General features: G+C 38.8%; 1 protein-coding gene across 1 annotated transcript in view; it reads left to right on the forward strand.

The window, feature by feature from the left end:
• Positions 1–5904: 5904 nt before the first annotated feature.
• LOC103799782 (activating signal cointegrator 1 complex subunit 3-like) overlaps positions 5905–14316 on the forward strand; it is a gene marked incomplete at its 3' end in the record, with an annotated part of 53228 nt that continues 44816 nt past the window's right edge. Inside the window, exons 1-3 of the mRNA XM_009072130.1 lie at positions 5905–6048; positions 6755–6905; positions 11874–12457. Coding sequence (XP_009070378.1) covers positions 5959–6048; positions 6755–6905; positions 11874–12457 — 825 coding nt within the window. The remainder of the gene's footprint in view (positions 6049–6754; positions 6906–11873; positions 12458–14316) is intronic.

Raw genomic sequence — 14316 nt, forward strand, 5'->3', positions numbered from 1 at the left:
TGTTAGATAGACTTTTTTTACTACCATCTGAACAGGTGCTCCAACATGCTCTTATCACAGCAGTTATGTAATTATGTATTATGTATGAATTATTACAGCAGTTATATTTGCTGAAGTGCATCCCACATCCTCTCAGCCATCCTCAGTGAGATGCAACATGGGTTTCTTAGCTATGGTAAAAGTTTTTTTCTTTCTCTTGCTTGTCTGTTGTTTTTCATCCTCCCTTTACTTCCATTGAAATCATACATCCCTATCTACCTTCCTTACACCTCCTACTTATCCTTTAGTGGCAAACTTTTCTGAAACAAAATAAGATGAATCCTTTGGGGCTGTTTCTTCCTCTGTTGATGGTTTGGTGTGAAACAGTGAGGCACAGAGAGCTTAAAGCAAAACAAAATAAATGACTCCACCTTCTCCCCCCATCTTGTTTCTGTGGCTCATGCCTAATGTTTAAATGAACATATATGTTTTATAGGTTGAAGTTGGAGATTTGCTTATAGCACTTCTCCACATCTAAGGCAAGTCTTTAAGTTTCTGTTGCTGATACAGTTGGTCTCTCGCTGCAGGGAACAGTTAGGCAGTAAGGTGTAAAAATGTAGGCATTTCTCAGTCTAACAATTGAACTTGAAAAAGAAAGATGAATCATTCTAAAAAAAGGGTGGGTTTAGAATTTTTATTTATTATTATTCTTAACAAACAGTAGCTATCTGTGGTAACGATCTCAAAGCATATCTAATGCTATCTATGCTAATCTGTGATAAAATGAGCACATTATTTGGCTGAGCCACATCTTTGGCATCACACCAAAACAGTATTGGATATAATCACAGGAAATGCCTCTCCAGCTGATGCAAGCAGGAACGGTGTTAGGCAGTGTTTAATCCCATGCCCATGGCTAAGTGAGGGTTAATACTCTATTGAATGCATGGCTTGTAATTCCACTCTTTGTTTTTCTAGGTGTGGAGTTTTTTGTTTGGTTGGTTAGGTTTTTTTGGTTTTTTTTGCTTTGTGATTTATGTAATTAAGGTCCTGAAATTGTCTCTTCCATCAGTGATGGCACACAGAGGCACTGTCATGCCTCTTTGTTATGCTGAAGCATTTGTTTGAATTCTGGTATTTGCTGGGGTGAATACTGTGTGTCAGGCAGCCACTATTTCTTCCTGAGTACATCTTCCTTAATCTTGCCATCATACTTTCAAAGATTGACCTGGTCTTGACTGGAGATCAGCAGTATTTGACCTAGAGAACTTGAGAGAATTCCAGTGTGATGTCTGGGCCTTTTGTGGAAAATGAGATGTCTGAATGTGTACGATTGTTACTACATCATACAGCACTGCTTGTTAAGGTGCAAAATACAAGGTTGGAAAGTACTCTTGGTGTAGTATCTTACTTTGGCCTGCTGTTTATGATTAATACCCTAGACATTATTAAACCAGTATTATCCCTGGCTGTCAGTTTTGATGGTAGGTGCTGTATTTGTACTGTTTGCATCAAACATGCTTGATAAGAAATATGAGTGAATCTAATACAAATGTTGTAAAAATATTTGGGGTCATTGATGTAAAATAGCTTTTTTTGTCTAATGATTGTTGTTTTTCTCCTGAAATGTTTCCTTTAAACTATTTTCCTTTGGCGTGTACAATGTAGAAAGGACACACACCAAATAGAAGGGGGTTCGTTTTTTTAAAATAGGGAATCTTACTTGTAAGTAAAATACGATGTGTGAAGTTTGCCTTTTTGTCAGTGAAGCTGCTGAAATTAATTGTAGCAATTCTAAAATGTGTTCATGTGACTAAAATTTAATGCTTTGGGATTTATTTTTATTCCTCTTGCATAATAGTGTAAAGAAGTCAAATATTCTGCGTCAGGGACTAGAGGGAGTGGCCATAAAATGAGACAGGGGCCATAAAATGAGTCAGATTAGATGTTAGGAAAAAGTTTGCTCCCTGTTAGGGTGTTCAGGCACTGGAATATTGCCCAGGGAGGTGGTGGAGTCACCATCCCTGGAAGTGTTTAAGTTGTATTTGGATCTGATCCTGGAGGATATGGTTTAGATTTCGATGATATTAGAGGTCTCCTCCAAGCTTGATGATTCTATGATTCTGTGAGATATTTAAAATGTCTTATGTGTCCTTGTGGTCTCACTGCTTTTCTGTTTAAAGTGTAAATGTTATCTCACTGTCCCTTTATTTTTTTGTATAGCCTTGTGGCTCAGATACCTTTTTACTTTCCTTTTCATTTATAATGTTTCCACTTTCTCAAGTGAAAGTGAAAATTCTGTTTGATCCAAATAATCTGTGGTCAGTAGCAACCTGCTATTCATTTCCAGTGTCTAAAGCCTTTTTTTTCTTTATAACATTCTTTGATTAGATTAGTTATTACTAATAACTAATTCAGGTTTTATAAATAGGAAGTTTACATAGACAGCAAGAAACTTCTTCATAGTTTAAAGAATTGTAGGCAATATAGGCAAAACTTGGTAACATGGCTTAATGTTCCCTCGAAACAGTTTAAACAAAATGGCTTTGACTATAATCTCTCACATGTCAGTGGAGAAAGGAAAGAGATGGTTTTGTTATTTGCTTATGTTAAAAGTATAGGAAGGCCAGGAATTGGAGGAAAACTTAAAGCAGTATGTGAAGAGATGAAGTGGAAAACTTCTCTAGTAATGTTTGTTACCTTTGTGATATTAATGTTTCACTTTAATGAGTAAAAATCTGCTGAGATTATGGTTCATGTTGACTTTCAAACAATAAACTTTGAATAGTTTCTTACCTGAACTCTGAATATAATCTGTGTTTATGTTTTACTTTCTCTCATAAAAAGTTTCAGTGTTAAAATCACACTTACTTTTAAAAGAAGTAAAATAAGCTTTAAACGTTATTGCCTCTCATCTTTACAAGTCTTTAGAGGTGTGGATATTGCTCTTTCTGCTTTACAAACAGAGGCTTGTTGGAAAGTTAAGGGTTTTTTTAAAAGAGGCAGGAAATCTGAGATAGTTCTAGGAATTTTCCTTACTTAATTTGGGACATGTAAAGTTGCACTGATTGGAAGGTTAAATTCTCATTCCACTTCTCCTTCTACAAACAACAGAAGATGGTACCTGTCTCACATTTTTCTTGAAGGGGAATGGGCAGAAGAATGGTAGAAGTTGATCTTGCATCTCTGTATGTGGGCCCTAGTAAATAGGATTTAACCACTGCTGCCTTTTAGGTCCTTGTTCTAAAATCAGCAGATGTTGACAGCATCATTTGGCAGTACAGGTGTTTCAGGTCAAGCTGTGGGCAAACAGATATTTCAGATCAGATGGACTTAGTTACACCTGCAGTGACTGGTCCACTTTAAGGGCAGTGTGATGCAGGCAGGTACCTACCTCAGCAGGCTTTATATGAAGGCAGGTGATGTATTGTTTAAAAAACAAATAGAAATTTATGCTGCATCTCATAGAGCCGCAGCATTTTTGACCCAGTTTTAGAGCTGACTCTAATGTTGTGGAATAATACTCCAAGCTCATAAACTTTACCCTGTTTTTTTATGTTAACAGGGAAGTAATTGCAATTGTTCCCTGCTTTCTATTTGGTATCTGTTTTTGTTCTCTTGTGGTGCCCTGCTGAGTGTGGGTGTCATGGACCAGATATGTAGGGTATGTGTGAAGTTTGCCTGTAAATGAGATGCAGAAGCCTTGGGCAGCTGCTCTGCCAAACCAGCCCCCTCAGGGACTGGCAAGTTCTAAAATCATGTGGGCAAGAGTGGAGCAGCATTTGCTAGTATGAGATCAACTGTTGGGCTTTGGAGCTGGATTTGGTTCTTTGGCCAAGCCTGTGGGCAGGGTGGTGTGCCCTTACTTGTCCTCTGAGGTTCCAGGTTTTCTAATTCAGAAATTAATAATAACTTGATGAATAAAGGGGAAAGAAACACCCCTTGCCCAGAAAGGTGGTGGAGTCACCATCCCTGTAAGTGTTGAGGAGGCATCTGGGTCTGGCACTGGAGGATATGGTTTAGGGGTTGCAGCAGGGGGACAGGTTAATGGTTGGACTTGATGATCTTAGAGAGATCATCATCTCCAACCCTGATGATTCTATGATGCCCTTGAAATTCAGATTCCTAACCAATGAGCCTGCTGGAGATGCTTTAAAACCTAAAAGTGTGTGTGAAAAGTGAACTGTTTTAAGAGTGGGTTCAAACTTTCATAAATTACTGTGCATGTTATTTCACAGAGGACAGTGAAGATAATAACATTACCATTCTGTTGTATGTTTTTATAAAGGGCCATAATTCTACAGAAAAAGGTATTCGAGTGTAGATATAAAATAAATAGGCAAAGTGGAGTGATTCATAATAGTTTGGTCATTGGAACAGCATGAGAGTGATGGACCTTTTTTTGCTGGGTTCAAACAAAAAAGGTTGGGTTAGTTTACCCTCAAATTCTGGACGTGACTTCCCTTCTGTAGTGGTGGCTAGAACATGATGTTCACAGGCTGTTTTCACTATGCTGGTGTGAATCACATGTCATATATCCACTGAACATCTCAAAAGCTGCAGCTTTGTTTGGCTCTGTCTGCTTTGAGGCTTCAACATGTCCTCTCTGTCCCCTTCACAGTTAAAGGTTTTATATTTCCACATTTTGTAGCTTCATCTTTCTAACACCAGTCTCCAAAATATCAGCTGCTGTGATAGCTCTTCTCAAAAAGCATCTTAATGCGAGGTGGGAAAACAAACAGACCTGACAAGTCAGTGACATTTCTCTGTGTCTGGAATGCTGCATCTGGATTTGCTTTTGTGCTGTACTGCAAAGCTAATAGCTAAAATACAAATGCAATCATTAAATGAAGAAAAACATTAAGGATAATTGAATGAAAGCAGAGAGTTCTGTACACTCTGTCTGGGGGGAGGGAAGTCATTTTATTAACTCTGTTCTTTAAGTTCTGGCTGGCTGTTGGTCTTGAGGCGTGCTAAGAATGATGCAGATCATTAGGTTTGTAATGGTATCATTAATTGTTTCAAAAATAATCTAAATCTGTATCTTATCTGCTACCATCAGAAACTGTAGCTGTGCGTTAGGGTTCATTAAACAATTCAGCTGTGGGCACCTTTTGAAATTAAATAACTTTGAGAATGATTTCAGCAAAAGGCTTGGAACAAGCACAGTTTTAGATGGAGAACAGCTGTGTTTTGTGGAGAGATAGGAGCCTGTTTCACAGAGGAAATAAGACTGTGCAGAAACAGCTTTACTCCTGAAGAGATCTCTGCTCTGTGTGTGTGTGCACTACCAGTTGTGAGATGAAAACATCCCGAGGCAGAGTTTTTTCAGTTTTCTGGTAGTCTTTTTATTCCCTTTTTCTCTTATAGTAGTTCAGTGCTTATGCCTATGACAATTTTTCCTTCCTGTCATAATTTTCTTTGCCTGTTTTGCTGGTTAAAAATGGCTAAGCACTTGTCAAGAAAGATGCCTCTGCATCAGCGCCGGAGGCTGTTAATGACCTGAAAGCTCCCAGCGTGGGCTGGCGCAGAAATCTTCCCGTAGGTTGTAATCACTTACTGCTATTGGGAACTCAAGTTCAGTTACATAGATTTCACTGTAATACTCGTGTTAGTGGTGCTAAAGGAATAATTGCCACTTTGCCTCTTGGCTGGGAACTTTTATTTAGGGAGGAGAGAGAAGAACCACCTGCTGAGTGACCTCTGCGTGTTACCATGCATCCAGCCTGTGCTCTGTGCCTTTCACCTCCCTTCTATTGAATCTTGATTATCAGCATTTGGAGATTTTTTTATTTTTTTTTAAAAACTGGTTTAATTGAAGTTCCAGCCAAGTTCTGCTTGCTTGAAAAGGTCTTTCAAGTTTGTGATGCGAGTTTGTATTGATAGCATTAATAAAGCCATGTTATTTGTTTTGTTCCCATCTAGGTGCTTGAACTGGGATTTGGTTTCTCATCCCATGGATCACTGAAGGAGTAACAGATGGCCTTGCCTCGTCTTACAGGCGCTTTACGCTCCTTTTCAAATGTCACTAAACATGAGGATTACAGTGAAGAATTAGCTGACTTAACGGTAAAGCTTTTTTTCTTTTGCAAAGCATAATTAGAGTAAGAATTGTTTGCTTTCTTCATTTGCATTGCTATTTTCTAAGAGTAGGCAAGCAAGACTGGGCAGAGTGTGTATAGTTTCCTGTACATTCCTCCATAGTTCCCTCACTCGAGGTCAAATTTGCTGTAGCTTTGTGATTTATACTGGACCCTTAAAATCATGATGTGCTACATGGACAGGGTTGCTTGGCTGTGTTAGTCCAGCCCTGTTAATTCATCCTTCAGGAAGTTGGCAGGGCTGGTAAGCTTTTAGCTCCAAGCTTATGTAGAGCTGGTTAGCCAGACATTTCCTTTTTAATATTAAATTCACTGAATTTAGGTGCTTTTTTTGCTTCCCAAGAAATGCTTTAAAGCAGTAGATGCCTTGTGGGAACCTGTAATGTGAAATGAATTTGGAATCTTGGGAGCTGTAAATCTCTTGAAGTTGTGAGAGTTTGCTTTATAGAGAATTCTGCTTTGGAAAGAGTAAAGTAGTGAGTGTGTGTGTGCATTTGTGTATCTTTCTTCCTTATACCCAGGACAGAGGCTAAAGAACAGGTAACAGGAAAACTGCAATCTTTACTACATGTTGACTGAATGTAATTGGAAGTGGTTTTATCTGGTGTTTAATTTTACAGGAACCTTTATTTACTTGAAATAAACAAAACTCCCCCAATATTTTGCATTTTCAGACCAAAAGAGCTAAACTACATGAACAGTTGCTGAAGTCTGACCTTACTTGGAAGAAGATAATAAAGTTTGTTGATGACAATTTGGACAAAAAAGAACACCAAACTGTAAATGGGGATTTAAAAGCTATATTACAAGCTGCAAAACAAATAGGTAGGTTTTCATTCTCTAGTAGTCTAATAATACACCATTTTATTTGGGGATGGGAGTGGTTCAAGCTGCTTTCTGCCTGCATACTTTGCATACCAGTACAATTTGCATTCTGCCTTGACACTAATATTGCCCTGAAATCTCTCTGAAACTCCAGTTAATCTAATATGCATGTGCAGAATTTGGTCTTCTGTTTTAAGATATGATTCCATTGTTCTGTGGATATTCTTGCTTTTTATGGTTTGAGATTGACAGTTACCAAGCAAAACCAACAGATTCTTACTCTGAGAAAAGGACAGTCTTGGTCTTGTCTGCTTTAATTCCACATAATTGATATAATGAAAATTAGGACTGCTATATGGGCAGATAAAGATGTAAGAAGTGTTTTCTGCTCTATGTGTTTGGTATTGAGGAGAGAAATAAATAGGAGTTAACCTTTTAAAACTGTAATGCATTATGGCAAAGAGTGTGTGAAAACTTAGTTTTGATTGGAGACTTAGTTTTTGACAGACTAAACCTAGTTCAGCTTTTGCTTTTAGCAGAATTTAACTTCATGAGCTCATAAACTGAGCACATTGCTCAAGCTATCACAAAGTTAAGAATTTCTCATTTCAATCTCATGGGTATATTTTCTACTTTTCGAACTGGGTTTCGAATGTCTTGAGTAGAAGCCTAAGTAAAAAGACTGAGAGATTTAATATATATAAATATATTTTCCTTTTTTTGGCATTATAGACCAGAGGTTTTTTTATCACAATCCAAATGTAACTTGCCACACTTATATTTCTGTTTCTCAGCTGTTTGGTTTTTTTAGAAATGCCTAGTAAATTGAGAAAGAAACAAATAAATAAACACTGACTTTCAAAAAAGGCTAGACTAGTTCCTCATGTTCAGCATGTAGGAATCAGTTCTGCTGTACAGTTGCAGATGTCTGTTAAAGCTAGTGATGGTTGTAATGGCTATTGCTTTAGTGAGTCACCAGAACTATAATTTTGAGTATTTCTCAAACCACTCAAAAATGTTTTCAACTCATTTGGTGATAGAAGCGTTGTAAACTTTGCTTTGTGGTTCATTCTTTCCATCTTAGTGACATACTTTTAATTTTTTTTACAATTTTGGTCCTAATTTTTTATTTCAATCCTATTTTTTCTAATACAAATAGTAGAGCTAGCGCTGTTAGTAGACTTTTAACCTCTTTGAGCTGGAATTTAAGCATGTGGCTGTCTGTCTTTCTGAGACAGGCCACATCTCTGCCCCAACCCAAGTACCTCTGCTTCAGTGCACTGATTTCAGCTGGCACTTGGAACACACAAGGTTTGAGGAAAAAGTAATGGAAGATGGGGAGTGAGTTTGCAGTGTCAGTGGCTAAAGTTAAAAAGAAAAGGTGCAGTCTGTATTGATAATAGATATGTATTTAAATCTCCACTGTGTGTAGTTTAATCACAAGAGACACTGGACTAAAATGTTGGCTAGCAAATACATGATTATAAAATTGCAATATGGAAAAGTAATGCTATGGGTAGGATAACAAGTAGGAGAAATTTAATTTGACGATATGTAAAATATAATTCCTCCTGCACCTGGGGAGGAAGAACCCCAAGCACCAGCACAGGTTGGGCACTGACCTGCTGGAGAGCAGCTCTGCAGAGAAGGGCCTGGGGGTCCTGGGGAACAACAAGCTGTTCATGAGTCACAGTGTGTCCTTGTGGCTAAGAAGGCTAATGGAATCCTGGGATGCATTAAGAGAGGTATTGTCAGCAGGTCAGGGAGGTCTCTCTACTCTCTACTCAGCCCCCATGGGGCCACACCTGGAGTGCTGTGTCCAGTTCTGGGCTCCTGAGCACAAGGGGGACATGGAGCTCCTGGAGCAGGTCCAGAGGAGGGCAACAAAGATGCTGAAGGGACTGGAGCATCTCAGTGATGAGGAAAGGCTGAGGGAGTTGGGGCTGTTCAGACTCGAGAAGAGATGACTGAGAGGGATCTCATTAATGGATCCAATTCCATGAATGGGAAGTGCCAAGAGGATGGATCAGACTCTTCTCACTTGTGGAAACCAGTAAACAAGAGGTAACAGCAACACCTGATGCCCAGGAAGTTTCACCTAAATACAGGGAAGATCATCTTTCCTGTGCAGTCACTGAGTACTGAACAGATTGCCCAGAGAGGCTGTGGATTCTCCCTCACTAGAGGTATTCCAGAATCATCTGGCCACAATCCTGAGCTATGTGCTCTAGGGTGGCCCTGCTGGAGTAGGGAGATTGGACCAGCTAAACCATTGTGGTCCCTTCCAACCAAACTTATTTTTTGATTCTGTGATGGAAAAAAAGGTTATATGCAAAATAAGGATTTGCCATTCTTAGCTGTAAATGTTATCTATGAAAATAATTTGGCAGATTTATGTTTTCTGTACTAATGACAGAAATGAGTATTAGCTGTGTGATTTTATTTTCAATTTATTTTTAAATTTTAACTTTTTGCCAAAGATAACTGCAAAAACTTTCTATTTCTGTCCCCCAGCCTCGCCTTTAACAGCAGACCCAGTGTGATGGGTAGGTAGTGCAAATTGAAAGACTTAAATGATAGTGGTACATTTTTGTTTGATGGAGGGGAGAAGACAAAACAAATGAAAACAAATGTGTGATTATTTGGTTAGAACAAGTTTAAAAGAAGCCATCAGCTTTGACACTTCTGAATAAACATGTATATTGTTACGCAGACACAAATCAGAACAGATTGCAGTGACTGAGGTACAAACTGAACTGATAGTAATGTTCCAACCACCATCCTCACAAATGTATATTTGAGAAATGGAGTTGCTTGTATGCCTTTTTGCTTGTATGCCTTTTTACTTTAATTTTCAGGAAATGAAATCTCACCCTAGGCAACAGGTACTGTATTATTGATTTACTTTATGGGTGTTGTGGTTTAACCCCAGGCACCAGTCAAGGCCCACACAGCCACTTACTCACTGCCTCACCAAGGGGATGGGGGAGAGAATCAGAAGAGTAAAAACTAGAAAAACTCATGTGTTGAGATAAAGACAGTTTAATAGAGAAAGCAAAACCTGCACACACAAGCAAAGCAAAACAAGGATTTAATTCACTGCTTCCCATGGGCATAATTCAGCCATCTCCAGGAGAGCAGGGCCCATCATGCACAACAGTTACTTGGGAAGACAAATGCCATCACTCCCTATGTCCCCCCTTTTTTCTCCCAATTTATATACTGAGCATGATGTTCTATGGTATGGAATATCCCTTTGGTCAGATTGGGTCACCTGTCCCAGCTGTGTCTCCTCCCAGTCTCCCATGCACCCCTAACTCCCTTCCCAGTGTGGCAGTGAGGAAAGCAGAAGAGTCCTTGACTCTGTGTCAGTTCTGCTCAGCAATGACAAAAACATTTCTGCCTTATCAAGCCTGTGTTCAGCACAAATGCAAAACATAGCCCCATACTAGCCACTGTAAAGAAAGTTAACTCTGCCCCAGCCAAAACCAGCACAATGGGGAAATTATCTCTTAATTAAATGATCTGATTGGCTTAAAAACCAGAAAAGAAAAAGTTGCTTCAAGCAATGCATCTCTTGCCATCTTGGTTGGCTCATTATATTGAGATGGGAGGGGTAGTATTTTCTCAAGAGATGCTTCCACAAATAGGAAATGTTGATAATAAAGGAGAATCAGCAAATAGTATACCTAAGAGCTTTTTCTCAAATCCTTTGGTTGCTCTTTTAGTTTAGTAATGTGTACTTCTGGTCCAGCACAAATGTCTTTAATGTGTATTTGTATGTTAGGAATATAAGAGTGAGCTTCATGCAGCCAAACTTAGGACTACAAGTTTTTAGATGTTTGATTTTTCCTTGTGATTCCTATATAGCTAATGCTAAGGGAGAGGCTGAACCATGGTGTTCCTTTGAGATATATTTACATATATATTGTATATGTGTATATTTTCATGTCATGTCATGTATCTTCCATATGTAGGTATCTAATTATCTTGTAAATCTCACCTTCAATCCTTTCTGTGAACTTCTCAGCTTTTCAAAGCACACTGCAGGAAAATTGCAGAGAAATACTGAATTTTAGGCACCTCTGTTTATACATTATATTTCCAGTTACTCAGCCTTTTCCATCTGCTTATGCTGTTACATTGTGGGAAAGAAAATCCTTTCTTTTCCTGGGGTTACCTAACCTAAGTTGAATCAAATCAGAAGCAAAAAATTCTGCATGTTGTCTTCATGTAAAATAAACAAACACTGCAGTAGGGTTTGTTTAGTTTTTGCTTGGTGGCTTAGAATTTTGCTTAGTAGTGACATATTGGTTCATCGTATGGTGGTTTTGCTTGTGTTTTCTTTGAGTACCTTTGTGCATATTTGTGTAAGAAGTAAATTCATGTTTTTATCTAATAATATATTTTTATTTACATAATATGGTATTTTGTAGATAGAAATCAAAATTCATGCATTTATTTGCTTTAAGTTTGTGAACAATTTTTCTAACTAACACACATTCTGTAGTGATTCTCCTGGGAGTTGCTACAAGAATTCAGTCATTCCCAGCTGAGTTCTGTATATTTTGTCTGTTATGAATATTCAGATTAGGCAGTGAATAAACTGTGAGACAAAGTGGAAATTTGTTATCGTTAAAGGCTCATAAATACACTGTTTTGAGTTTAAGACCTCTGGCAAGTTTGTTTTCTCTAGCTTGGAAAAATAAGAAAGCATTGGTAATTCTTAATACATAGAAGGATAGTGAAGACAAATACTTTATTATGCTATACCTTTTATAATGCAGTACCTTGCAGCAATTACTGGTTGTGATGGTATTTTGATATCTCTATTGGTGAGACTTGCAGCAAGAAATTGACTACAGTTATGTTATAGGTAATGGAAAAGGATTAGTCTGAAGTGTATGAGGCTACATTTCGTTGGTCTGAAGTGTATGAAGTTACATTTGGTTTTGGTTTTGTTAACAGTTGGAGCTGAAAATGGACAAGAAGCAATCGAAAGTGGAGCTGTTTTTCTCTTTAAGACATTTCATGGGAAAGAATGTGTTGGCCATGATGAGACAAAGGTGATCAAGCAGATGTTTGGGCCCTTTCCATCATCATCTGCTACTGCAGCTTGTAATGCCATGTCTCGGATTGCTTCTCACTTCACTGGAGAACAGCTTACAGCCCTCATACAGATGGCTGAAGAGCAAAATGGTGACAACAGAGTGTTCTTTGGTAAAAATATAGTGTTTTCGTTTGACATGCATGATTTGGATCACTCTGAGGAGCTGCCTGTGAATGGTGAGGCTGATACGCAGAAGATGATAAGCTTAGATTATAACAAATTCCTGAACAACCAACTGAATCACTTACAGAATTACTGTGATGAGAAATCTGATCTCAAGGCTTTGGAAAAAGTGGATGATTCTTTCTTATGGTGTGAAGTTGGAAAGTATCTGAAGGAATCTCAGGCAGGTAACCCTGGAGGACCAACCACAGAAGACCTCTGCTGTACTTTGTACGAGATCCTTGCTTCGACCAAAAGTGGCGATGAGCTTCAAAATGAGGTACAGTAGCATAGCATACTGACTGTATTTGAATGCTACAGAAATGTACAATTATTTCATATTCATTTATGCCACTATTATACCAGTAATCTTCATCCAGGTCTATGCATTTTTAATCGAAAATTTGTCTTGAGAAAAATCACATGGCATCATCACTACTTACCAGGCAGGGGTTGGATGGGGCATGAGTTTTATGTGAATAGTCTCCTTTTCCCCTTTACAGACAGGTTTTTTCCTTTTTTTTTTTTTTTTTTTTGGTCCATTTGCTCGGCTTCTCTGTACTTTTTAAGAAGAAGCAAGTTTAATCTGCCTATAAAATAGTGAGAACTTGGAAATACAAACTGAAGTTACCTTTCTCAGGCAGGTTTCATCTCCATTTTCAGAGCCTCCTTGTTGCTGGAAAGCTGCACAGTTGGTGCTACTTTAAAGCTTCATCATATCATATCTGTTTCTTTCAATGAAAGAAATTTAGGTTTTATCTGCTTATTGAACTCTACAAGTTCTTGATATAAGCCTGGATCAAGACTAGTGTGCCCAGCAGGACTAGGGCAGTGATCATCCCCCTGGACTCAGCACTGGGGAGGTCACACCTCAGTGCTGTGTTTAGTTTTGGGCCCCTCAGTTTAAAAAGGACATTGAGGCACTGGAGTGAGTCCAGCCAAGGGCAGCAAGGCTCAGAAAATGTCTGGAAAACATGTGATGTGAGGAAGGGCTGAGGGAATTGGGTTTGTTTAGCCTTGAGTAAAGGCAGCTCAGGGGGGACCTCATGGCTCTCTACAACTCCCTGACAGGGGTTGGAGAGAGGTGGGGGATGTCTCTCCTGCCATGATTGCAGGGAGAGGACTAGAGGGAATGGTCATAAGCTGAGACATGGGAGATTTAGATTAGATGTTAGGAAAAATGTTTTCCCTGTTAGAGTGTTCAGGCACTGGAATAAATTGCTCAGGAAGGTGATGCATTCACCCCCCCTGGAAGTGTTTGAGGTGTCGGGGTCTGACACTGGAGGATCTGGTTTAGGGGTTCCAGCAGTGGCAGATGCATGGTTGGACTCAGTGATCTTAGAGGTCTCTTCCAGCCTTAATGGTTCTACAAGGAATTGAAATTAGTTGTTTTCTCCAGCACTGTATAGCTTATGTTTAAAGTGGTTGGCAAGGTAGTAGAAATACTTTGGGTTTTTTCACTCTTTAAGAACATTCCTTTGGGATGGTTTGTTTATCTGGCTTATCACTGGTGGCTCTTAATTAGAGGAAAATTGATTCTTATGATTGGAGTGACATGGGAGTTACCACTTATTGTTTAAGTATTTAGGACATGTGCTTTTCATTGGGGACAAAGTCTAGTAAAGCTACATGACAGCTACACACTTTTCACAGTGTGTCAGGTTTTGTTGATGAGTCTGAGATGGTAATGATGCAGTAACAAGCCCATTATTTAAAAACAGGAAGAAAAAGCAGATGGCCACTACAGAGGTTTGCCCAACAACTGTTGTGGGGTTTTATCAGGGTTTTTTTGATTAAAACTTAGTATGTAGTACATTCCTCAATTCAGGCACTCGGTTTCTAGTGTATGATCCTTTCAGGTTGAGGACTGGAGCCACCTGAGGCCATTTTAGCAGCTTTTCCACCTATCACCTCTCAGGATAACTAGGAAAATGCTGGAAGAGTTCGGTCCCTCTTTGATTACACTGCTGTTCTGAGAGCACATGGCTCTTTCTTCTTTGAACTCTTGTGATAGTTTACCAACAAGATTTTTCTGAATTTCATTTTGGAAATACCTGTCTATTTTTACACTAAGACAGAGGTGCATTATCCCTTCATCCTAACAAAACAGGAAGACATTTCCTGTAGAGAGAAAATAAC

This window comes from Acanthisitta chloris, unplaced genomic scaffold, assembly GCF_000695815.1.
Source record: "Acanthisitta chloris isolate BGI_N310 unplaced genomic scaffold, ASM69581v1 scaffold3363, whole genome shotgun sequence".
Taxonomy (NCBI): Eukaryota; Metazoa; Chordata; class Aves; order Passeriformes; family Acanthisittidae; genus Acanthisitta; species Acanthisitta chloris.